Source organism: Trachurus japonicus, chromosome 1 (genome assembly GCF_045865225.1).
Source record: "Trachurus japonicus isolate A0001 chromosome 1, Traja_1.0".
In the NCBI taxonomy this organism is placed as follows: Eukaryota; Metazoa; Chordata; class Actinopteri; order Carangiformes; family Carangidae; genus Trachurus; species Trachurus japonicus.
This window is the reverse complement of record NC_140907.1, coordinates 34,123,080-34,149,854: the sequence shown is the minus strand read 5'-3', so window position 1 is coordinate 34,149,854 and position 26,775 is coordinate 34,123,080. Positions and strand designations below refer to the sequence as shown.

Sequence of the window (26,775 nt, the reverse complement as noted above, 5' to 3'; positions counted from 1 at the left end):
TATAAAGGTAGATGTTTGTATTAAAGCTCCTTCAGTATAAAGGTAGATGTTTGTATTAAAGCTCCTTCAGTATAAAGGTAGACGTTTGTGTTAAAGCTCCTTCAGTATAAAGGTAGATGTTTGTATTAAAGCTCCTTCAGTATAAAGGTAGACGTTTGTGTTAAAGCTCCTTCAAAATAAAGGTAGATGTTTGTATTAAAGCTTCTTCAAAATAAAGGTAGATGTTTGTGTTAAAGCTCCTTCAGAATAAAGGTAGATGTTTGTATTAAAGGTACAGTATAAAGGTAGATGTTTGTATTTAAGCTCCTTCAGTATAAAGGTAGATGTTTGTATTAAAGCTCCTTCAGTATAAAGGTAGATGTTTGTATTAAAGGTACAGTATAAAGGTAGATGTTTGTATTTAAGCTCCTTCAGTATAAAGGTAGATGTTTGTATTAAAGGTACAGTATAAAGGTAGATGTTTGTATTTAAGCTCCTTCAGTATAAAGGTAGATGTTTGTATTAAAGCTCCATACGGTATAAAACCATCAATAAGTACATTTACAACCGTCCACATCTGCAGGCGTCTTTGCACGAGGTCGTTTACATAACAAAATGACAGAATGAAAAATGAGAGCGCCACGAAGAGAAGTTCAGACCTCCTCTCCCTCCTCACCTCCACACAGCTGGCCGGTGGCTGCTGTTGGATAATTGTTTTTGCTTTGTGTCATTTTTATCTGAAGTCCTTCGACCATATGAGAAACATTCACCAGCCTGTGCAACATCTGGCATCGTCTTATGATTTTATTCTGAAAATCTGCCTCTTTTTTTTTAGTTCCTGTGCACATCATCACTAACTCAGGATGATGATCTCAGCTCTGTTTCATTAAGAATGAATGAAACCTCACTGATCCCTGGGGATTAATACATAAATGAAAATATAAATGAATCATCTGCTGGTGGAGAAAGCGTCACAGCCGTAGCAGCTCATGAGCAGGGCCGTTGCTACAAATTCTGGGCCCCCTGATAAAATACTGAAGTGCCCCCCACCCCCCTCGACTTTAGATTGCCAGTTTTTTCATAGTCTATGTATATCCTGCAGGGTTCGCGTCGGGCCGAACAACGCCCCTTAGCCGTGGTATAATGAGTATATACCACGGCCTGTCGTGATATATTGCTTTTATAAAACGGTTACCAATAATGACAATATAAAAGAGGGATACGCAATCAATTTCATGTAGTTTTATTCAACCAGAAATACATATTATCCAATAAAATAGCCTCATTGTGGAAAAAATAGTCCCACCTCTCCAGACGTTAGCTCCAAGTAGCTCTGCATCTGGTCTTTTCCTCCGCTTTTTTTCAGGTGAAAGTCACTGCTCAGTCCCCTCTACCGTTGTTAACCCTCCCCGGAGGTGAAAGTTCACCTTAAACATGTGAATTCAACTACTTTAGTCCATCTTTTAACATCGTAAAAACACCGACTGTCTTTTGCTACGGACTGCAACAGTCCGTTGTCATGGATACATGACAACAACTTCCATTCATACCAGTCATACGTTGCCTGACGCGGAGTGATAGCCTACGCTGTGATAAGGCTTTAGAATAGTAGCCGTGGTATATGCTCATTATACCACGGTTAACAACCAATCAGATCGCAGGATTTCACCTTTCCGTTTTATAATGCACAGGTAGAACAACAGCTGCCTCCGTAGGTAAAAAATATCTACTAAACAATGTGGATTTTTAAAGGTACATTGTGTAGGAATTACTCCCATCTAGCGTTGCGGTTGTATATCGCAAGCAACTCAATCATATTTTTCATGCTGCATTCACATGAAATTAGGCAGACAGCAGACGGACGACAGCCGCTGCCGGTAACGGCATAAACAAGCCTCTATGTAAACAAGTGGTCCGTCAGCACGAGGCAAAACAATACACGTGGCAATATGTTGTCATGGCGATGTCGTATTGTTTTACCTGACCCACGTTTTACCGGCTTTCTCTGAACTTCTGTGACTAAAATGACATCTGGTTTGTTACCGACGGCCGTCTGCCCGACTGCAGGTGAATGCAGCATCAGTGTAACGCTCCGTTCCTCCTCACTGCGTTACCGCCAGGGTTCTAAATTAACTTTTTAGATCACCAGCCAATTTGGCTGGTAACTTTCTAAAGTTACCAGCCAATCAGGATTTCCACTAGCCAAATTTTTTCCGGTGAAAATAAGAGAGATTCTTTACGTTCATACTGTGTTTCCCATGAAAACACACATGTTTTTAGCCTAGCTATCATACTGACAACTGAAATAATTACTTTCAGGTATTGCGCCTCCTCTATTACAGTTTTTCTCCATTGGTTTGGCTCATTTTTCAAAACAGAAATCACATTCTCAAAACAACATGGACAAACCTCCAAACCACTTGGCAAATGTTCACAAAAGAATTGTATTTCTCATTAATTTCATCACATTGTAGCCTAAATGTCTTCGTACATATTTGCAAATGATTAAGTAGCCTACAGGTAATGTGTGATGTCAAACCTTATAAGCTACTCTTACCCTAAAATCCTGTTTTTATTATTTTATTTTATCATTTATTTATTTATTCAGTTTTACACACAACTGTATTCTGTTAGCTAGACAAAAAAAAAAAAAACTAGTCCAGTAACTATTGTCAATGAAGGACTGGGCTAAGACTGAGAGGTGGACATGAGGGATATTTCAGTGTTTCTCTTCTATAAAACACATTCTACATGTGGGGGCAGAACTCTGTGGGAAACAGGGGAGAACCAGCTGGACAGGGAACCAGGATTTGACACAACACCGACAAGCACTGAGAGCCAGGTAGCATGTTACTGCAGGACAAGCAGGTCCGTGCAGCAGCTGATCGATTCACATGACATGCAGTTTGCTTGCTGCCTCCCAAAAAGTTGAGCACCGCGGATGAAAAAACAAACAAACCGCGACGCATCGTCTGCCGCCGCTACGGCTTCACCTAGTTGTGAGCGGGCATGTGGCGCGTCTACACGTTGCATCTGAACGGTCCCATGCACGCACACACGCTTCAACTACGGGCCGGTGTGAGTCGCGAGCGACGTGTTGGAGTCTCCTCTCTGCTGTAGCGTGAAACACCGGCCTGCGCGCAGCCAATGGGCGTCTGATACGTCATCACGTAGCATGTAGTGTTCATGGGAAATGTAGTAAGTACTGCCAGGGGGACAAATGACTGAGAACAGTAGAGCGGCTCTGGCCGTGATGATTGCCTTGTGCATCACCGGCCAAACTGGCTAGTAAGTATTTATTAACACCCGCCAAAATGATTTTTTACCCGCATTTGGCGGGTTGGCGGGTGTTAATTTAGAACCCTGGTTACCGCGGTGACTTTTCACAGACGCCACCTCGACCTGAGCCGACAGCTCCGGTGTCTCCGCTGAGTTTCCGTGGTTTCCTACCGTCACGCTGCCACTGAACGTAAAAACATGGCGACACCACATGGCAGCAGCACCGAGCTTACCCGCTCCATGGAGATATGAATGATATGAACGGCTCATTCAGAGCTGAAAGGAACACTTCAGTTTGTTGATGGGGGGATTACTGATGAATGAAAAACAGACTGAAGAACCAAATAATCAATTTTCGTGAATAGATAACAGGAGAAGTTACACCATGTCCCTTTAAAGCAATGACAATAGTTGATGTGTTTCTAAAAACATACAGTATTTACGTAGAACAGAACAATCATGGTTTATTCAGGCTCCTTTTAAGAAGACGACCAATTCCAGTCGAATTTATTTTTAAACATGCAGCACTTTCAGTCGGAAAAAAAAAAAAAACGGATTTGGTGTGCCTGCAAAGGCCTTAATTGCTGTGTAATGTCTGGACAGGCTTTGTCAAGCCTTCATGGTGGAAAGCCTGGCCTTCTACAACTAGCTAGCTATCTTTATGTTGCTCTAATCTAGAGCTCTTCTATTTCAGTTTCAATGTATTTACTCAAGAAAGAAGGGACAATGCACATATATGAACATTTGAATGGAAATCTGCCAGATTAGCAGGTTGATGCTATGAGGAAATACTCATAAAGTACTGTAGAAACACGAACAACAACACGACAGAAGAGAAAAATAGATAAATATAGAAAATGTAACTACTCTTAGTCTATTATCCTGCTGCTCTGCTCCTGGTCTCTCTCTCTCCACTTGTTCCTGGTCACCAGATTTATGTTTGTATATAAAGAGTTTGCTCCAGTATGGACTAAACCATTTTTTAAGAGAAGGCAGGGGGTTATTGCTTGGAAAGTAAAACGTATTTCACAAATATTGCATGATTTGGTGCTTTGTTTTGGATGCTGATGCAACATTAATGCAGTATTACAGTCAGGGTTATACAGTATGGAGAATAATTTAGTCATAGACAGATTAGTCTACATGGGGGGTTGTTGTGGGCCCCCAGAATTTGTTGTACCTTTCCTCCCTATGTTACGGCCCTGCTCATGAATGCCATTTTCCCTTTTTTTGGTGGATTTTGTGATATTTTGCTTCCTAAACATGTCTTCTTTAAATCTAGTGGCAATAAAAAGTCAATAACACACAATTAGTTGTTTATTTTACTTCATTTTGCCTGGTTACGTCCGTAAATTCCTCGTAAATTCGCCAAAAGTTAGTCCTACTGTTCGCATTTCTCATTTCATATGAACATCTTCATGCTGTGTTGTTCAGTGTTTAGGATGTCTATTACTAATGGTTTGATTTGGCGTTGTGTTTGTAAATAGCAGTTTCAAATAAAAATGTATTGCATTTTACAATACAGAGCTTTCAGGCCGTTGTAATGGAAATTTTTATGTTTATGACCCTTGATTGAACTTTGAAGATGTATGCTCATGAAGTTGCACTTTTCTGCTGTGTACAGGGCGATATGAAGGTGTCCGACTGGTTTCCGATTATTTTGTGATGATTACGCCTTAGAAAGCAGTTGTCTCCATATCCAAAACCACAGTGAGATGTCAACAAGATGTCAATATGCTGAGGTGTGAAAAAACCAGAGTCATCTCTTCCTGCCTTTACATATGAGTTGATCTTATAATAGTCCAATGACATGTCATGAGCGCTGTAAGTGCAAACTTGTGCTATATGCAAACTTATTCTGCAAGAATGCAATAATGTTATTGGACAATTTTTGATGCAGCCTCCTTCTCGCTCTTGTGCCTATGTAACCTGATGTAACCAAATCTCAGTGTGCACTCTCGTACAGACTTTTGTATGTGTGACAGTCCACCTCTTGCAAGATAAAAATAAAGTACTTAAAGTGAAACCTAATTTTCCTGGACTTATGATTTTCTCTCTCACAAGTTGAAGGAAATTTCCACAACACCGTTTTCTCATAAAGGAGTTTTTCTTACACACCGAGATATGAAATAACCATTTCTCTAGTACCTACAATCACTAAACTTTCCACATTTCTTCCTATCTATACCCTGCTTCTTTTTACAGAAGGGTTTGTTGATATATCATTCATAGCCTGGTTTAAAAGTACATTTTATACCAAAAACATGGCAAAAATTGATTTTGTTATGACTGTAGACGGTATTTCCTGATGTATGGGCTGATATGAGGACGTAGCCAGCCACAATCCCTTCTGTAAAAAGTTTCTTGTGGAATGTGTCAACAAAATGAAACAAAGCTTTTGAATCTGGCATCATCCAATGTTGGCGATTCTGTCTCGGCGATATACGGTATGCAATTTAGTGCATATTTAATGAGTTAGTGCCTCATTTGCATATATAAACATACAATTCAGAAAACTTGCAATACATTTTTTCTTAGTTTTTATGCACATAACAAACTGGGAAAGTGTCATAGTGATACCTATTTAAAACATTTTTTTTTGCCTATTCACCTGCTGTATAGGCTGTCTCGCCAAAAACCCCGTTCGCGGCTTCTCAGAGCTTCTAGTTGAGGTGTAAAAGCTGTTTAAAAATCATCTTTTTTCTGACTCACCTCAGGTTTCTCACTCTGCAGCTCCTGCGGCTTCTTCCATCAACGCTGGAGTAAAAAAAAAATTTAGCAGCTTCTCTCCAGCTTCTTCCCCTCTGTTAAATCTCCTGCTTCTCCTCCTCACACGGCAGCAGATGATGTGACGACGAGTCGAGTCGAGCCGCGCACGACTGACTGACTGGCGGTTTTCGTGCGAGCGGAGTCAACCTTGTCCTTGTGATCGCCAAGGTAACTTGTTTAAAAAACTGCCACGGTCCTTCACAAAGAAACACAACAGAGGTGTCGTCACTTCATACATCAAATTCTCCTTTTGCACAAACGACAAATTCGACTCTGGGCGATTTAATTCACCTCAGATAAGAATAAAATCCCTGTGAACGCGTCAGACATGAACGAGGAAGAGGAATAAAGCTGCTGTGAGATAGATTCAGGTTTAAATATCAGTATAAAGTGTGTGTAAATGTGTCTGTGCAGCATAAACAGCATCAACGCAAAGAGTCTGAGACACACAGCTTCTCTTTTATTGGGTGTTTTTACGTACAATGCCACTCACACAGGAGCATTTACTACTTCACACTGTTACAAGGTCACATACAGGAACTCATCGCACAACCAAACAATCAGATCTGTGATTTAGTAGATTTTTTGTTACCATGGTGAGTCTTATCACACAAAACGGTGTTGCCAGGAATATTTAAAAGGAGACAAACAGCAGCCAGTTTATCAAACGGGACCGAACAGATTTAAAAGAGATACGTACATAAGGAGAAAATAAATACAAAATCTGACTCTGTCCTGTTTTTGTTTTTTTGGGGGGAATGGGTTTTGGGGAATGTGATTAAAACCAGCGACAGGAAACAAAACCCCAGAAACATGAGGGTGGGATTGTGGGTAGGACTCGGAGCGATGGGCCAGGAGTTTAATGGTTGGAAAAGCCTGACGGGAGCAGATGAACCGCGGTCTGGAGCTGCAGCAGCGACGACGACGCCTCAAAAAAAACCCCAAAAAACCTCCTATCTGTCCGATGACCGAGCTTCTCGACATCCCAGCATGCAACAGAGAGTCTCCGATAGGGAGGATGTCACGATTACTTGTTTTCACAATTAATCGTGGCATTAAACGGCACAATTAATTGATCGTAAAGATTCCTAAATACCGTTACTTTCACAAAAATTTGATGTTGGAACCTTATTGGTAGGAATTTAAATGTTAGCGTGTCATTTTTAATAAAGAAAAAAAGCAAAACAAAACAAAAAACGATTAAAATAAACGCAAAAATTTGATATAGATGACAATTTATGACCTGGATATTTCAAACACTTCCCCTGGGGGATTAAGAATTGGTCATATATCATATTAATAGATACTTATATCAATATTTTGTGTAATAATCGTTATAATCGTAGTATCGTGATTATTTCTCTGACGATAATCGTACCAAGAAGATTTATAATCGTGACATCCCGAGACTCCGAGTGATCCGATGTGATCCCACCCACCCTGTCTGATGCCGGTCCAACGCTGCCGCCGCCACAACATCAACAACCACTGAGGAGGAGGAGGAAGAGGAGAAGGAGGAAGAGGAGGAGGAAGAGGAGGAGGAGGAGGAGGAACAGGAAGAGGAGGAAGAAGAGGAGGAGGAGGAGGAGGAAGAGGAAGAGGAGGAGGAGGAGGAGGAGGAGGAGGAGGAGGAGGAGGAGATACAACGCAATTTGGTCTTTCTAAAAAGTAGCTGTATATTGATTTAAATTCTTTTCTTTTTGGCTGAAGCAAAGTGGTTTAAGAAGAAGAAGAAGGAGGAGAGGAAGAGGAGGAAGAGGAAGAGGAGGAGGGAGGAGGAGGAGGAGGAGGAGGAGGGAGGAGGAGGAGGAGGAAGAGGAGGAGGAGTACAGGGGGTTGTCATGGTTGGAGATAGAGGGAGCAGGAGTTGTTGTAGTTGTTGTGGTGGCAGCAGCAGCTCAGACTCTTCTTAAAGCATCAGGAGGAAGCCGGCGTAATACACACACACACACACTCACACTAACACACACACTCATACACACACCAGCGTCGTATTTAAAGGCAAACGATTTAAAAAATAAATAAAAAAATCTGTGGAACCCCTTCTGTTGACCAGCAGAGTGGATCATCATCTTTATCATCATCGTCAGCGTCATCGTCCAGGGTTCCTACACATTTGAAATTTCCAAAATCCATACTTTTTCCAGACCCTAATTTCCAGACTTCTCGGTAAAAGAATTCAAATTATTTGTGATATTTGAGTAAATAGATGTGCATAACATAAAAAAAATCATGCAATTTATCATTTGTTTTCATTATTCTGAATGTGTATGCCATTATGTAACCAAATAATTTCTTGGAGATTGTAGCTGGGTATAATAGTGCATACAAATAATTAACCCAGATAACTTAAGATGAGACCAAACCCAGATAAGTATTAAGATAAATATATTTCCATACAATAGTTTCCATTTTCCATACTTTTCCAGACCTGGAAATGCATAAAATCAAATTCCATACTTTTCCATACTTTCCATAATTGCGTATAGGAACCCTGATCGTCCTACACTCTGCTGCAGCCTGAACCATCGGCTCCATCGTCTCCGTCTCGCTTCTACCCGGGCGCCATCAGGCAACTGAACTCTCACACGTGTAGACCGTCACACGCCGCCCACACTGACACTGACTGACTGAACTTTAAAACTGACTGCTGCACTTCAGAGGACTGTTAGCCTGACAAGCCAGACTATATCATTAACATGTCTAGTCTGGCAACGACCGGTAGTCAGACCTCGGCTCAATCCAGGGGGCGGGATGAAGGCTGTCTTTCAAACTAGGGCTGCACGATTATGGCCAAAATGATAATCACGATTATTTTTGTCAATATTGAAATCACGATTATTAATCACGATTATAGCTACATTATGTTGGATAAAACATGTTTTTATTGCACTTTCTGTTTGAAACAAACAATATGTGAACAAGGCTTTCAGTTCAAAATAAAACGTAAAATAAAAATAATTAATAAAATTAAATTGACCCAAGACAAAGGGCTAGCGAAAAATAAATGCCATTGCAGAGTGCAGAGGTGTCATTCTGTACAGTAGCCCACAGATACTTGTGTAAAAAACAAAAAAATAAAAAAATAAATCTGGTAGAAGTAGCTGCTGATTCAACTCCTTTACTCAAATAAAAGTAAGAAAGTACAGGCTCTACAGGCGCTTGATTTGATGCAGCACAGCCCGTTTTTTAATATGTTCATATCGTGACGATCATCTTAATTTAATCGTGGCAGCCAAAATCGTGATCGTGATTAAAATTCGATTAATTGTGCAGCCCTATTTCAAACTGCCTCTGCACCAAGGGGGCAGTTGTCGGTCTGAGAAGTGAAGCTTCTTCACTTCTGCGTTCAAAAAACTGCAATCCCCCCGGCTTCCTCTGGGGGCTGGTGTCAGAAAGCAGCATGTCTCCATAGACCCCCATGTTAAAATCGCCGACTTTATCCTCAGTAAACATGTTAAAAGCCTGGTGTCAGAACGTTTTTTCGTCTCGACCGATAGTTTCTACCCCCGCACACACTCTGAGGGGGGTGATTTTTTTTTTAACTCTACCGTTTTACTGTTATTAGGTTAAAACTCTGGCCAATTAGGGCGCGGAAACGTTGAGTGACAGGTCCGAGCAGCTCCGTGAACAGCTGCTTCGAGGCCAGTGGGCGGGTTCTCGGCCGGCCAATCCAACATGGCGCTGTTCAGGCCGCCATATTGGAGTCACAAAAACGACTCCCCAAAACCAATGGGTGACGTCACGGATGCTACATCCATTCTTTTTACATTCTATGCTCTGCACCAATAGGGTAGCGCTACGACCAATCAGAGCAAAGAGCAGGATGACGTCGGTAGATTCAACTTTTCCCATATCCCGTCGGATACCAAATACATCCTTCTTCTAAATGAATGACTTCAGTGCAGTTTCTTGCTCAACTTTTAAAGAAAATGACAAGTTTAATTCTTTCAAAGTTGATGCTAACAACGCCGATTCAAACGATTCCTTTGCCGAAGCCATCTCATCTTGTCATGTTTTTCACCGTCGCAAGTAGGCTATGTCGTCATGGCGTTAAGCCCGCCCAACGACTCTCTAAACAGATAGAGCGCTGTGATTTGTGATTGACAAACGGTGTTCGAGACTCAAAAAGTTTCTAGACCCACCTACAGTACGGAGCAAATATATTTGCTGCCGCTAGGGGGCGTCTATTGTAGATTTCTAGGCTAGAGGACTGCATGTGCAAATAGGATAAGAGTTTTATTATTGTTTTTTTGTTGTTGTTGCTTGTGTGTCTTTCACTGATGTTTTTTTTTCTAACCACATGGAGGTTTGCATTTGAATTTCATTTATACCTTGGTATGAATGACAATAAAGGTATTCAATTCAATTCTCACGGCGCTTTCAGTGAGTGAAATCGGTAACCTTAAGGAAACGAAACAGGGCCCCAAAGTAGGAAAGTCTGAAAACAGATCCTCTAACCCGGCGTACTGTATGCATGGCATGGATTTTTTTTTTTTACAAAACAAACAAGAAAAAGATCGTTTTGTGTGAAGCTCCGTTTTCCTGTGGACATTTATTTAGGCTCTATAGTTTCACTGCAGCGTCACTACTGTACGTTGGCCTTTATGGATTTAAACATCCACCACCGACCACTCAGAGGCCTCCATCGCTCCATCGCTCCATCGCTCCGTCGAGAAAACCTCTTTTCAAAAAATTCTGTGCATTTTTTTTTTTTTTTTCATTTTAAATGGTTAAATGTGTTTTTTTTTCTTTCTTTGCTTTTGTCTTTTGATAAATGGAACGCGTTTAAAAGCTTCTCTTTCTCTGCTGCTGAAAAGATGTGAGGGAGGTGGGAGTGGGAGTGGGAGTGTGTGTGTGTGTGTGTGTGGGGGGGGGGGGGGATTGGGTCACTGTGAGCCTGAAGAGCTGCAAAAAAAAAAAAAGGAGAAAAAAAAAGAAAAGAATTCATTAGTGGAACTTTAAATGAGGAATTTGGAGAAAGTGAATGGCCGACATTAACAGGAAGGAGGAGTGGAGGAGTGGGGGGGGGCTGGGGGGTGAGATTATTACTATTATTTATCTTTTTTTATTCATCTTATCTTCTTTTTTTCTTTTCTTTTTAAAATCTAGGGACATTATCGACGTTAAATCTCCGACAACGACGAGGACACAGCGTCACTACGGCGACGGTGCAGCCACGTTGACACAGAAACGAGCAGGTTGGTGGGTTGGATTTTTTTTTTTTTTTTTTTTTCTTTTTTTTTTTCAAATCAAGAGGGGTCGAGTGGAGCGGGTCTTGAATTGGGCGACGAGATCACCATGGCAACGAGGACCTCCGCGGTGGTGGTGGAGCAACGAGGGGAATGTGGTGGTGGGAGAAGAGAAGAGAAGAGAAGAGAAGAGAAGAGAGAGGGAGAGTCGCTCTTCACTCGGACAGTTTTGGGAGATTCTCATGGCGGCGGTCCAGACACACACACACACACACACACACACGCACGCACACACACACACACACACACACACACATACATACACACATGCACACACACCATTACATCACAGATAATAACAGTTATATAACAAGGCTGCGCGGACACAGAGGTAATTACAGGGTCTTACATCAGTGTCCACCGGCCAAAATAATAAATACAAACACCCCAGAATATTCATCATGTTCCCTAAAAAATAAACCAACATACAACCATAACAAAATAATAATAATAATAATAATAATAAAGATGATGTAAACAAACACTAAAGTATTCAGGATTGCACATTTCAGATTAGTCGAGTGGAGTCGCTAAAACAAACAGTCACATTAAACACACACACACACACACACACACACACACACACACACACACGACGGGTTCTCATAAACTCTACATCTTAAATTACACACACACACTGTACATTATTATTATTATTATTCATGTTCCTCCAGGTTGGAATTCAAGTAAATAATAAATAAAAAAACCAACAATAAAACAAAAAACTGGACTTTTTCAAGTTACAAAAAGCTGCAACAGAAGAGACGTCCATCAGTGTGTGTGTGTGTGTGTGTGTGTGTGTGTGTGTGTGTGTGTATGGTTACAAGTTACGTTGAAACTGAGTCCAGCAAACCGAGGGAGAGAGGGATGATGGGAGGAAGAGGAGGAGGAGGAGGCGTCACATGGCCGAGTCCTGGAGAGAGAGAGAGAGAGAGAGAGAGAGAGAGAGAGAAAGAGAAGGAGAGGGGGGAGAAAGAGAGCGAGAGAAAGGGGAGAGAAAGAAAGAGAAAAAGAGGGGAGAGAGAGAAAGAGCGAGGGAGGGGGGAGAGAGAGAGAGTGAAAGAGAGAGGGAGGGGGGAGAGAGAGAGAAAGAGAAAAAGAGGGGAGAGAGTGAAAGAGAGAGGGAGGGGGCAGAGAGAGAAAGAGAAAAAGAGGGGGGAGAGAAAGAGAAAGAAAAAAAGAGAGAGAAAGAGAAAAAGAGGGGAGAGAGAAAGAGAAAGAAAGAAGGGAGAGAGAAAGAGAAAAAGAGGGGGAGAGAGAGGGGGAGAAAGAGAGAGAGAGAAAGAAAAATAGGGGAGAGAGAAAGAGAGGGGGGAGAAAAGAGCGGGGAGAGAAAGAGAGAGAGAAAGGGGAGAGAAAGAAAAAGAGGGGAGAGAGAAAGAGAGGGGGGAGAGAAAGAGAAGGAGAGGGGAGAGAGAAAGAGAAAAAGAGGGGAGAGAGAAAGAAAGGGGGAGAAAGAGAGAGAGAGAAAGAAAGAGAGGGGGAAGAGATTGAGAAAAAGAGAGAGAGAGAGAGAGAGAGAGAGAGAGAGAAAGAGAAAAAGAGGGGGGAGAGAGAGGGAGTGAAAGAGAGGGAGGGGGGAGAAAGAGAAAAAGAGGGGAGAGACATAGAGAAAGAAAGAAAGAGAGGAACGGGGAGAGAGAGAGAAAGAGAGGGGGAGAGAAAAAGAGAGACAGAAGGAGAGAGGGGAGAGAGAGAAAGAGAAAAGGAAAGAGGGAGGGGAGAGAGAAAGAGAGAGGGAGGAGAAGAGAGAGAGACAGTGAGTCATCAGCAGTGTGAACATTCGTTACAATCAGTGATGTTTGACAGAGCGACGACAAACAGCCGAGTTCAGACGAACAAACACGGATCTGAAGACACATAAAACTGCTCAAACCTCCTCCTCTTTTCCTCCTCTTTTCTTTTCCTCCTTTTTTCTTTTCTTTTTCTTTTTTTTTTACATTTCACTGAGCTCATTTTTGTTGCGGAGTCGATAAATATTCACGCCTGAACGCCACTTCTGTCACCGCAGGCTGCTCATGGAAGAGGAGGAGGAGAGTTTTCAGACGGAGAAGAAAAAGAAAAATGGAGGAGGAGCAGCTTTTTTTATTTTTTTATTTTATTTTATTTTATTTTATTTATTTGCCAACAGGCGACAACAGTGAGGAAGTGGATCTCACTGTTTTAAACCTCATTCCTGTTGTTTTATGGATTTAAATTGAAACTTTATTAACACGAACGAAACAACAGTAAAACAGCAATAAACATTAATTTGAATGAGTGTAATGAGCCGGAAGGTCTCTACAGATACATAACTGGAATATTTAATTCATATACAGTATATGATGAAGATAAACTGGCAGCAGTGCTTTAATTAATCACATCTAATTTCAAAATAAAGCGCTACTTCCTGCTTTTAAACTCCATATTTTCCTCTTCTTCTGTCTTTTATTTTGAAGGATTGATCTACAAAACCGTCTTAGTCTAGTTTTCCTCCATCTCCTCTCTCTCTCAGCTTCTCTCTGGATATCTCGTAACAACAGGTCGGTGTCAGCCAATCAGAAGAGAGGAGGGGGGCTCTGAGCCTCTCTTCTGATTGGCTGACTGTTTTTTTTTGACAAATCAAATAAAAACAGAGGAGATTTCAGAAAAAAACACTCAGAGAAACGAAATCCTGCAACTTATTGAATAGAGGAGTCCAGGTGTTGAGGGGGTGGGGCTTAGTTGTGACATCACAAAGTGACAGGAAGTCCTGACGGCTGGTTTTAAGGCTCAGTTTCTGAATACAGGCTGTGTGCATTTCTCTGTGGACTGAGGCTTTGATACTTTCACAGTATTAATATAGAACCTAGAGCTGCTTTATAATCACGCTACACATGGACATCTACCTTTATACTGTATGGAGCTTTAACACAAACATCTACCTTTATACTGTATGGAGCTTTAACACAAACATCTACCTTTATACTGTATGGAGCTTTAACACAAACATCTACCTTTATACTGTATGGAGCTTTAACACAAACATCTACCTTTATACTGTATGGAGCTTTAATACAAACATCTACCTTTATTTTGAAGGAGCTTTAATACAAACATCTACCTTTTTTACTGTATGGAGCTTTAAAGGGAGAACGAGGAGTTTTGGAAAAGCGAAGCATTTTCTCACTACATTTATGAGCCTCCGTGCACCGTGAAATTCTTTGACCGGCGCAAGACAGACTCATGTTTTCATTCATCAAGAATTAAAGTCAGAGGTTCGAAGACGATCACATACCGTCGTAGTTCCGACCATAAACGGCGATTCAGCGGTGTTATTCTCATGACTCGCCACGAAACCGAAAGTAAAGAAACGCTGGTCGGCTCGACCAGCATTTCCACCACCACTAATAATAACAAAATAACGATAGAGACAAAACAATATATTTATCGAAAATGGGCCCATTAACAAGTGTGGGTAGCGGAGATTCATCCACATTAATATGAGACTTTTTTATTGTCGCAGAATTTTTCGTTCTGCCGACGGAGACACTCCTCGTTGTCCCTTTAACACAAACATCTACTTTTATTTTGAAGGAGCTTTAATACAAACATCTACCTTTATACTGTATGTAATGGAGCTTTAATAGAAACATAACAGTTGTGTGAATCTCACCTCATTTACTCCCAGAAGTAGCGCAGGTACCATATAGTTTCGTTCTTGAGCTGGGGCCCAAACAGAGGGTTGGCCTGGGCCAGGATGGCTATCAACCAGCTGAGAGGAGGGAGAGGAGGAGGAGGAGGAGGAAGAGGAGGTTAGGTCAGAACAGAATCACAGTCTATGATGTTCATCTTCTCATCAAAGCTGCTTTTTTTTCATTGAACCGTACAAACAGAGAGAGAGAAACACACACAACAGCAGAAGCTTCACGTCCAAATCCCACAAGGACGAGGACACAACTTTTAAAACAGGTCCAACTCTCTGGTAGAGCTGGTATTTGGCAGTCTGAACAAACAAATGAATGAATGAATGAATGAATGTGCAGTAGTGTGTCTCTCTCTTTCATCTATTTTCTGTCTTTTCTTTTCTTTTCTTTTCTTTTCTTTTCTTTTTAAATCATCATCCTTTTAATCAGACGACGTGATTGTCCGTCCGTCGCCTTGTGAAGCTAATGAGGCTCAACCTGGACGCCGGCAGCAGCAGCAGCAGCAGCAGCAGCAGCCATGTTTTCTTAATGACCTGGCAACCATCTCGGTGAACACACACACACACACACAGACACACACAGACAGACACACAGACACACACACACACACACACACACACACACACACACACAAAGAGACATCATGGAGGTCGGTGTGAATGGCTCTGCTTTAATCTCTGTACTTCTCTGTGGACCGGACTCCAGGATGATTTCTATGTGTTTTAATTAGCACAGAGGGATGTTTACCACCAGACAAACTGCACTTCTTCTCATCCGTGTTACTTTTATTACTACGATGCTCCATCAGTGTTTATTGATGCTTTTAATAAACACGGTGCTGTTTATTTATAGTTTTGGATGTAAATCTGATTTAGAAGAAGCTACTTTGTGGAAGCTAACAGGCTAAAATGGTCATTTCTCAAACTGAATTAACCATATTTTGCTCGTTTACTTTACATTTTTGTGTATTATTGTACATTTAATTTGACTTTTATAACTCACATAGTTATTGTCAATATTTATTTATTATTTTACTCTTATTATTTGTCATTGTATTCATTTTAAACCCCTTCTCACTCTCCCTTTAAAGGGCTTTTTGCCTTTTGCCAGGTCACAATTGTAAATAAGAGTTTGTTCTTAAAGATTTACCTGGTTAAATAAAGGCTAATTAAAATTAATTAAATTTAATTTCATAATTTTTCTTTTGGTTTATTTTTTCTCTTACTGACCCGCCTGCAAGTACAATATAAGTTTGTAAATGATTAAAGGGACAGTATGGGACTTTATTGGCTTTTTATTGACAAAAATCAAATATCGCTTTCATAAATACGTATTTCACTGAAGTGGAATCGCGCCCGCATACAAACGAGCGCTTTCTCGTACCTTAGAATGAGATGTTACAAGTCGTTACAAACATACAGGGGGGGGTTCACCGAACCTTCTCTGCCACGTTGAATCGCCATGTTTTACGTTCAGTGTCACCGTGGCCGTCAGTAACCTCAAACTCGGGCCGCCAGAGCTTCTCGGCTCGGGGAGAAAGTTTTCCAGACAGCGCCTGTTAAAACTGTCACCACCGTGTAGCTAGTGTGAGGAAGGACGGAGGCACTGGTGTTGCCTTCAGGTGCAGTCAGACACCTGAATGACGCCGTGAGTGACGCCGTCGGCAAACCGACTGGATGTTATTTTACTCGACGAGAGAAAGCCGGTAAAACGTGGGTCAGGTAAACAATACGACATCGCCATGACAACATATTGTCACGCCTGTATTGTTTTGCCTCGTGCTGGCGGACCGTTTGTTTACATAGAGGCTTGTTTATCCTGATACATGCAGCGTGTGTTGTTTTTCTGACTTCTGCCCGAGTTTACGTAAACACAACAGCAAGAATACGTGCCGACATGCAACCGCACCGCTAGATGGGGGTAAATGTCACATATTGTCCCTTTAAATATTTGTGTTTTAATGAACTTTGAATATATAGCACAAAACGCACAACAACACATTGTATTAACAGTGACAGCAGCATTTGTATTATTGCCGTATGCATCCATCATGACACAGGACTATTTTAATTTATTCTGTTAGTATTTAAAAGACAAACACTACTGATGATCTTTGTTCCTGTTGAAGGTTTGTTAATATAAGATAAAACTGAACTCACCCAACACTGGGGAAATTCACTTGTTACTGCAGCGTATAATAATAACAAACAACTTTATTTGCACAGTTTTATAGTTTTATACTTTACGGATAATTTTTTCTCTCTATTTATTCTATTTGTGTATTTTATTCATAACATATGTATATACATAGTTCCATAAGGATGTTTTTAGTGTATATTTTGTCCTATTTTTCTGTGTTATGTGTATATATATTGCTCTTTTATGCCCTTATATTATATGTATGACTGCGCTACTGGATACTTGAATTTCCTTTGGGATCAATAAAGTATCTAATACTAAGTTTCTAAGTGTAAGAACCACAGAAGAATTGAAAATACAAGAGAAAAAAAACAGTATAAAGTATAAAAATTACAAATTATCCATCAAATAACAGAATAATAATAGTTGTTTACAGACAGATGTGGTCTTGACAGTATAATAAGTGATAAATATAGTTATGGATGATGAGTAACCCTCCTGATTTTAACATTACACATGCTGCAGCGCCCCCCGCTGGTCGCCATGTGGAGCTGCGTGCTCATCCTGCACTCGTCTCTGAGATATGACCTGGTTTTTTTTATGACGGGGTCGACTGAGCCCGACGGATTTAGAGATTATCTCAACTCAGTGTTCAGGAGGTTTATCATTTAATAACAATAAAAAAAAAAAACCAAATCTATTGTCCAGATGTGTCACATTATTCTCTCGCTTGGTTTTTGGTTTATTTATGATATTGTTTGATCCTTTCTCGTGTCTCTAATAAAAGATCTGTTTCGTCTTTGTCGAGCTTTGTAACAGATGTTTCACTTCATGATCTGATGTTAAAAACTCTCTTATAACTGTCTCTCTGAGATCTCCACATCAGCTGTTAGGATAAATGTTAATTTATTGGGTTATGTTAAATCCTTTGTCTCGGTCTCAGTCGAGCTGAGTACATAAACCACAGCTGCAGTGACATCTTTTTTTATTTTTCTTTAACCACAAATGTCTCTGTCACTCTCTCACTTTGGTTTATGTGATGTAATTCAATAATTTTAAGATAATTCAAATGGTTCTACTAAAGTATCTGCTTGTGTAACCATCTGAAATGAGACTTCAGCAGGTTCTGTCTCTGTGTTCTTCTGTTCAATCCAAACTGTGTTTACATTAAATATGGTTTAGATTTGATACACTGCAAAAACTCAAAATCTTTCCAAGAATCTTTGTTTCATTTCTTATCAAAATATCTAATTTCTAGTCAAAACTAATCTCTTTCCACTTAAAATAAGACTCATCACCTAAAAAATAACTTGTTTTAAGATAATTTTCACTTGTTTTCCAAAAAACTTTCAATTGAAATAAGTAGAAAAATCTGCCAGAGTTTTTTGTGCTTGTAATAAGAAAGAAAAACTTGCTCCACTATCAGATTTTTCTACTTATTTAAAGTGAAAATAGGCTTGAAAGATGAACTAAGTAAAAAGTGTCAAAAACAAGCTGCTTTTCATGTGATGAGTCTTATTTTAAGTATAATGAGATTTGTTCTGACTAGAAATGACATTTTGACTAGAAATCGGACAAATATTCTTGGTAAGATTGAGTTTTTGCAGTGTTATCAAGTCATCTTTTCATTTTACCTGAGGAATTACCTGAGGAAACTACACTCACTGACCATTCAGTAAAGTTGTTTGTAATGTGGAAAATGATACATGGGAGGAGGAAGGTTTGTACTTACAACAGGTAGCAGCAGACGGCTGTGAGGATGAGACTGGTGACGATCACACTGTCGGAGAGAAGAGTCAGTCAGTCACACGCCTGACAAACGTTTTCATAGTTTATCATGTATCATTGATGTCGTTGTTGTTGTAAAACAGAGCAGGATGTAATCATTAGGAGTGATAAATACTGTATCATTATTACTTATAGGTATTATTTTAGTATAAATGTCCAAGAGTTATAACTTAAAGAGGGTTTGGTAACATAACGACGCTCTGCAACAGATTATATAAATGTATCAGCTGTCAAATCATTGATCCTGTGCAAACTAACAGATCACTTAAACACTGTTGCATCAATGTGATGAACTCCAGACAGTTATCTATCATACTTATACAATATATTACAACTACAAAATCTGTTTTTATATTGTATATACTGGCTCCAGACTAACACAGTGGCCTCTATAACTTAACGTTTTAGGAGCGCAAGCAGAAAATGTAGAGGTGCAGACAAACTGTAAATCAGCGTGCAAAGAAAATATTCACATTTCCTTTTCATTCATGGTCTTCACACACATTGACCTGACAGTCAGTGCTTCACCGGTGTTCAAAAAAAGAGAAGCAAATTTACAGGTTGAACATGTTTAAGTAGATGAAGACTCAACATTTAGCAGACTGAAGCCCTGGTTTCAGTATTGCAGGTTAAACCGGTTCAGGTTTTATTTTTATTTTCCTCTATTATTTAACTATGTTTATATTGATGCTGGATCTTTTACTTGCGTCATTGATTGTGAACAACTGTGTTTTGAAAGGTGCTATCTATGTAAATAAAGTTATTGGATTGAGTCACAATGTAACTGATATTCACATTCAGGACTTTTTACAAGTTATTTTTCATGCTTTCCTCCTGTTACTTTGATGAGACATGGTAGATGGATGGATGGAGAAGACGCTGCGGGATGGAGGGATGGAAGAGATGTTGGCATGGAGGGATAGAGGAGACGTTGGGATGGAAGGATAGAGGAGATGTTGGGATGGAGGGAGAGAGGAGATGTTGGGATGGAGGGATAGAGGAGATGTTGGTATGGTGGAGATGTTGGGATGGAAGGATAGAGGAGATGTTGGGATGGAGGGATAGAGGAAATGATGGGATAGAGGGATGGAGGAGATGTTGGGATAGAGGGATGGAAGAGACGTTGGGATAGAGGGATGGAGGAGACATTGGGATGGAGCGATAGAGATGGGATAGAGGGATACAGGAGATGTTGGGATGGAGGAGATGTTGGGATGGAGGAATAGAGGAAATGATGGGATGGAAGGATAGGAGATGTTGGGATGGAGGGATAGAAGAGATGTTGGGAGGGAAGATAAATTGGGATAGAGGAGATGTTGGAAGGAGGGACAGAGGGAAGGAGGAGACGTTGGGATGGAGAGATGGAGGAGACGGAGGGATGGAGGAGACATTGGGATGGAAGAGAAGTTGGGATAGAGAGATGGAGGAGACGTTGGGATGGAGAGATGGAGGAGACATTGGGATGGAAGAGAAGTTGGGATAGAGAGATGGAGGAGACGTTGGGATGGAGAGATAGAGGAAATGATGGGATGGAGGGATGGAGGAGACGTTGGGATGGAGGAGATGTTGGGATGGAGAGATGGAGGAGACGTTGGGATGGAGAGATAGAGGAGGCGGGGGGATGGAAGAGAAGCTGGAATGGAGGGATAGAGGAAATGATGGGATGGAGAGATGGAGGAGACGTTGGGATGGACGCAGGGTGACGCACTGGGCCTCCATCACATGAGCACGCGCGTAGCTATATTTATAAACACAGCGCACAGATAAATATGAAACTAACGCTGATTTATAACCATAGAAACAACACAAACGCGTCTAAAAAGCCCAAATCCTCGTCTGTTTACCAAAAGAAAACCCTAAAAAAAAAAATAATAAATAACCGTGAGCCGCTGATTGCAGCCAATTAACGGCGGCCAGCCACCGCCACCTACCCCCGGTTGGGTCCTTTGGGCACGAGGAACGGCGCCACGACCCCCACCAGCCCCCACAGCGTGGTGAAGCAGATCATCGGCAGGGCGAGAGAGTGAGACACCATGATGGAGATTTAATCTGCTTCGTCCTTCTTCACGAGAGAACAGCAGACACACACAGCATCAATGGCCGCTGAGCTACGATAGAGAGACTGGCTGGGAGGAGGAGTTACTTCCGCTACGTGAAGAGAAGAACCCGCCCACTCTAAGCCGACGTGCTCTGTGATTGGTCCAGCGCTGGGAGATAGTGCGCTCTGATTGGGCGGAGGCAGCTGCCGGTCAGGAGGATTACAGCAGCAGCAGGGGACAGGGGAGGGGATAGGAGGATGGTTGTCTTGTCCGTGCCAGCAGACTGCAGGAAAAATATAGTACATGATGTCAACACGTTTTTTATACAGTATATATGCAAAAATGTAAAAAAAAAGGACATTAATATTAACTGCTCTTTCTGTAATTTACATCCAGAAACAGTTGTTCATTTGCTATGGGCAGACCTTAGCAAATTTATTATTGACTCTCTCACTAGGCTATAATGTATTTTATTTTGGGAAAATGTTGTTTTTGGTTTCCATAATTACCCTAAGAAAGAAGGAAAATGTTTCTTCTTCTTGTTCTGACTAGAAATGCCATTTTGACTAGAAATAAGACAAATATTCGTGGTAAGATTTTGAGTGACTTTTCTTTTTACCTGATGAATTGTAAAACTACACCCACTGACCATTCAGTAAAGTTAGAGATGTTTGTAATGTAGAAAATGACACACAGGAGGAAGAGGAGGAAGAAGGTTTATACTTACAACCTATGTTGTTTTTGGTTTCCATAGGCTAATTACCCTAGAAGGAAGGAAAATGTTACTTTTTTAATAAATCTGTTTTTATTTCATGCAAAATTTCATATTCATACAAGTAAATTTTCTAAGAAAACCCCTTGCTTTTATGTTTTTCAAAAAGAAATGGAACTTTACTTTAAGCTAATCACCAAATCAGCAAATGAAAAAGGCTATTACATTAAAACCATAGACTTTTGTAATATGTATAACCTTGTTGTATAATGAACATCACCCCTGGCACATGTTCTCTGCATTTTCCTTGTATACTGTTCCCTGTAGGCTATACTATTTATATTTATGTCAACTCATTTTAAATAAAGCTGTATTTTCTGATCAAGTTTGATTATAATACCTTAGACGAGAAACAAAAAATAGAAACAAAGAGGATGAAACAATTCAAAACACAAACAATAATTGTGTTAAATAACTGATAGATAGATAGGCCTTTATTGATGTAGACTACATGCAAAATAACACAAAAACAAAAACACCACTTTAAATGTTTATCATGACTTTAATTGTCTGTTTTCAGTCATATAAATATGTTTAGATTGCATTTGCTTTGTTGTTACAGGCATTATAGGCTACTTCATACATTTTTTTGCCAGCATTATAGTAATAATAGCTAGTTGCATTCCTATAAAGACATTTATAAATTGAGGTTTTGAGGATGCTGCATTATTAGGACATGGAAATCATCCCAATATAGCAACATAAAGATTTGAGTACTAAATAAAATATATGGGTTCTTGTGACTGTAAAAGGCTTGGTGCTGTATGTTGGACTAAATATACATGTTTGTTTTTAATTTAGCATGTTTAACACAAGACATAAATTACTTTAAAATACAGTGGGTATTTATATTTCATCAAAGTAAATCATGTGTTTTGTTTGGAAACATACAAGACAAGACAAAACGAAAAACAAAAAACTACTCACTCAGCCTCACATGCACTGTTTAACCTCCTGACAGTTTTTTTTCTCTCTTGATTCACACAAATTTTCATTCCATCCATACCAGACAAATGCTTTCCAGTTTTAAGTGGGTTAACATGCCAGGAAATGCCAGCTGGCTTACAGTGTGTTATTCTCAGGATATTTCTCATTTCTTGGCAGAACAGCGGTCAGTTTTGTCTCTCATGGGAAAATAGACACAGAGTCCTGAAACTGCTGCAGCTACTGACGTTACAAGCATTTTTGGATTTTCAAAAGAATTTCCTTGGAAAATAAAACTATTGGACAGTTAATACTTTTTATGCTTCCATGTGGGCATATTCAGCATTTTTCTGCGCTGACTAACAAACTGTTGCTGTTTTTCTGCACCACCACCACCTGAAGCTAAACTGCACTGCTGGCTTGAATTTGCACCAAGAAACACTTGTTGTATTAAGCAATATCAAGAGATGGAGTGGGAAGGAAAAGAGGCGAAGAATGTAAACTTCAGTGTGTGAGTAGCCGGTGAAGCAAGTTTGGAAGTGTGTCATGTGTCATTAAGTGAGTTGAAGCACACACACACACAGAGAGAAAGCCTGAGCTGCATTACATCGTGCATTTATTAATGGCCTGGATTTGAGATCAAAGAAAAATACATAAAGTTTATAGTTGGACACAAAAGTGCCAAAACAGGTCCAAGGCCAGACTGTAGGATTAGTGAAAAAAATATTAAAATGCCTTTATTTAGGCCTACATCATGACTAAATGTCTTTGCTGGGAGACACTACAAATATTGATGCACAATTAAGAAAAGCCCCAAAGAAGTTTCTCACACTGGCCTTGTGCGTTGCATATAGTCATCACATGGAAGTAACTCTCAACTATAGATTTCGGGTTTCGGAAAAAAATTACATATCAGAATTGACTACATAACACTTTTGCAGAGATGTGGCAGCCTTATTTGGCATATATATGGATACCATAATGGACAACGGGTTATAGAAAGGTTATTGAATTTACAACAACTTTGTATAGTATTGTCTGTCTCACCTCTCGTCCTTTTTCCTCTCTCTCTTGTTTCTGTATTTTCATGTAGGCTATAGCTATCTTGTTAAGTTGAAAACTGAAAATAAAAGCCTTAATTTTACATAGTCTATGTGTTTTTTTTGCACTTTGCACTGTGTCAAACTATAAACTTTAAATATTTCCTCAGAGCATCTGAGGACTATCAACAAGAAATGGGTTCCACCTTTTCGGGTTTAAAAATAGCCACACAGGCCTAAAGGCAGGAAAGTTGTGCCAGCCAAATTAGCTGATCTAATAAATCAATGTCACTGGTTGCCATAGTGACGGTAGTAGTAGGCCTACCTGCCTGGTTACACCTGGCAAACCTGTCCAACTCTGGCTCGCAGATCAAAAGATTATCTCCTATCCAGTGCCGTGCGGTGACTTTCACAGAAACCACTTATTCAATGTGTGATTAAGTTGTTTAATAAACTAGTATCCACACCTAAAGACACAGTTTCATGATTGTGTTGCTTGTCCACATCTTCAACTTTACTGCATTGAAAACATGAATAAACAAGTATAAAATGGTGCAAAACTGCATACAAATGCTTAAAAATTATGTTAAAGGCTAAATATATCAATTGAATAAATTAAGTCTTAAAGGGATACTTCACCCAAAATCAATATTTCACCAATTTTCTACTCACCGTCATGCCAACGAAGAGTTTGGAGAACTTTCAGAGTCATCAAAACGCTTTTGGAGTTCCTGGCAACGGATTTCCATATAATGGCGGCGGAAAGAGCTCACTTTTTAATCTTCCAAAACACACACTATGAAACATCCAGATACCTCCATACTGCTCGTCTGTAGGCTACTGACCCAAGTGTCCTGAAGCCGCCACATGTAGAAGTTGTTGGAAAAATTAATTTGATCTCTGTTTTTAGCCTTGTTGTAGCAGTAGCTCCCAGTGGCTGTGGCAGTGGTGAGATTTGCTGCGAGATGTTCTTCTAAGTTCTGTGTTTACATCAAACATCCATGGTTTACAATGACGCACATCAACAGAGCCAGGGACCTACTGCAACAAGGCTAAAAACAGAGATAAAATACATTTTTTCATGTGGCTGCTTCAAGACCCTTGGGTCAGTACAGACAAGCAGTATGCAAGTATCTGGATGTTTCATAGTGTGTGTTTTGGACGATTCAAAACTGAGCACTATCCGCCGCCATTACCTATATGAATATCCGTTGGTAGCCGGACCCCCCCTGGAAGTCCAAAAGCGTTTTGATAACTCCGAAAGTTCTCCAAACCCTTTCTTGGCATGTCATGGTGAATTAGCTATCGATTTTGGGTGAAGTATCCCTTTAACAAACCAGGTTAAACCAACACTAAGGAACTTTTCAACCTTCATATAATATTTTCATAACTTTTTGTGATGATACATCGACTTACAACATGTTGAATGACACCTCTGTCATGGCCTGAGGGGGTCTGTATCGCCTTCACTGGCACTAAGCAGCTTTGAGGAGCATGGTAGGAACCCGGCTCTCACTTAAGTTTCACTTTCACTTTTGCGAGTCACGACGAGGAGGGAGCAGGCAATGCGGCACCTTTCTGTCGGATTGTGTGTGTGTGTTTACTGAGAAATGATCCGCTGGTAACAGAAACTTAGTTTGGACGTCTTCTGTTAAAGCAGAAGTAAGCGATCCGGTCGTTTTCGCTAATGCTGCGTTCCAGGCCGGCTTTTGAAATCGTAAATTACAGCTTCAAGTCACAACTTACGACTTTGTAGCGTTTCGGGCAACCCACTCGTGTTTTTCCGACCTGTTTTACCGGTGAAAGTCACTATAACGGCCACTCGTAACTTCCGACCCGTGAACTCGTACCAGATCGAACTGGTACGAGTTCACGGGTCGGAAGTTACGAGTGGCCGTTATAGTGACTTCACAGGTTGGAAAAAACACGAGTTACGAGTTGCCTTGAACGCACCATAACAGTCCTCGTCCCTACGTCGCCACATTCACGCGCATCCCTTGGCTGCACACACAGCCCTGCATGCCGTTCTCTCTCCTCATTGGATAAAAACTGTAGGATACGATAAATGTTTTCTCCTCGGCTCAGAGTAGAGCAGAGTGACTGACAGACCCGTGTTTTGGTCCAAACACTCTATGTAAGTGATTGCTGTCGGAAGATATAACTATTTAAGACTTATATTAACACAAATATATCACTTAGGCTACTTCTGCTTTAAGAGCTGTTAGATAGGACTCTTATCCAACTAACTAAAAGGTTTCAGTCCTTTTGAGCTTTTATTTTTTTAACAGTCGCGACCGGAAGTCGCCTTCGAATTATGAATTCTGCCCGTCATTGTTTTATTGTTGCAAGCTGAAACCGGAAGTAGCGCTCGCGGCGGTTAACGGTTAACTTAACACAAAACAGACACACACACACACACGCTCACCGACCGAGCTGCTATGACTGGACAGGCGGAGAGTGGAGGAGCAGAGGAGGAGGAGGACCAACACCACCACTGAACACCACCACCACCACCACCAGCACCGATAGTATTTCCCATGAACCGGTCGCTCGGAGAAGTGTCAGCGGCGCTAAGTGAAGGAGAAGACCCGGCAACGTGCCGCCTCGGACGGCGACACAGTTGAAGTTTTTTCCCCCGAGAGAGAGTCCTGATAATGCCGGTGTGGTGCCGCGGTGCAACCTGATGAAGTTCACCCGAGATATCTGCCGGCTGCTGGGCTTAGGCGGCGGTGAGTCCCGGGAGGGAGCCAGGCGTTAACAACCGATGGGTTTTCTTTTTCTTTCTTTTCTTTTCTTTTTCTTTGTTTCACTCAGATAAGTTGGTGACACACTTTAGTTTACTGTGATTTGTGATTTTATCTTACCTTAGCAGCAACAAACCACGTTGAAACATTCATATTTCAACACTAACGGTATTTAAAAATGGCACCGTCCATAGTTACAGTAGCTACAGACTTAATTAAAATGAAAAATGTTCAGCTTTGTGGACACCACTAATAACTTGTCTTTTGCTAACAGCTAAAGTACAACAAGTGGGCTAGATAACCTGTCTGCTTTGTTGATATGAATGAACTCCCAGTGACATTTTGTGGCTTTTTTAGTTTTGAATATTGCTTCATTAACCATTTA

General features: G+C 40.6%; 2 protein-coding genes across 2 annotated transcripts in view; one reads left to right on the top strand and one right to left on the bottom strand.

The window, feature by feature from the left end:
- Positions 1-11,899: 11,899 nt before the first annotated feature.
- The window catches only part of atp6v0e2 (ATPase H+ transporting V0 subunit e2), a 263,253-nt gene continuing 248,377 nt past the window's right edge, over positions 11,900-26,775 (bottom strand). The window contains exons 2-5 of the mRNA XM_085785758.1: positions 20,803-20,933; positions 18,816-18,863; positions 14,914-15,012; positions 11,900-12,192 (exon numbers count right to left, since the gene is read on the bottom strand). Coding sequence (XP_085641884.1) covers positions 14,919-15,012; positions 18,816-18,863; positions 20,803-20,906 — 246 coding nt within the window. The 5' untranslated portion in view covers positions 20,907-20,933 and the 3' untranslated portion in view covers positions 11,900-12,192; positions 14,914-14,918. The remainder of the gene's footprint in view (positions 12,193-14,913; positions 15,013-18,815; positions 18,864-20,802; positions 20,934-26,775) is intronic.
- The window catches only part of LOC146992369 (uncharacterized), a 50,643-nt gene continuing 49,938 nt past the window's right edge, over positions 26,071-26,775 (top strand). The window contains exon 1 of the mRNA XM_085785726.1: positions 26,071-26,375. Coding sequence (XP_085641852.1) covers positions 26,330-26,375 — 46 coding nt within the window. The 5' untranslated portion in view covers positions 26,071-26,329. The remainder of the gene's footprint in view (positions 26,376-26,775) is intronic.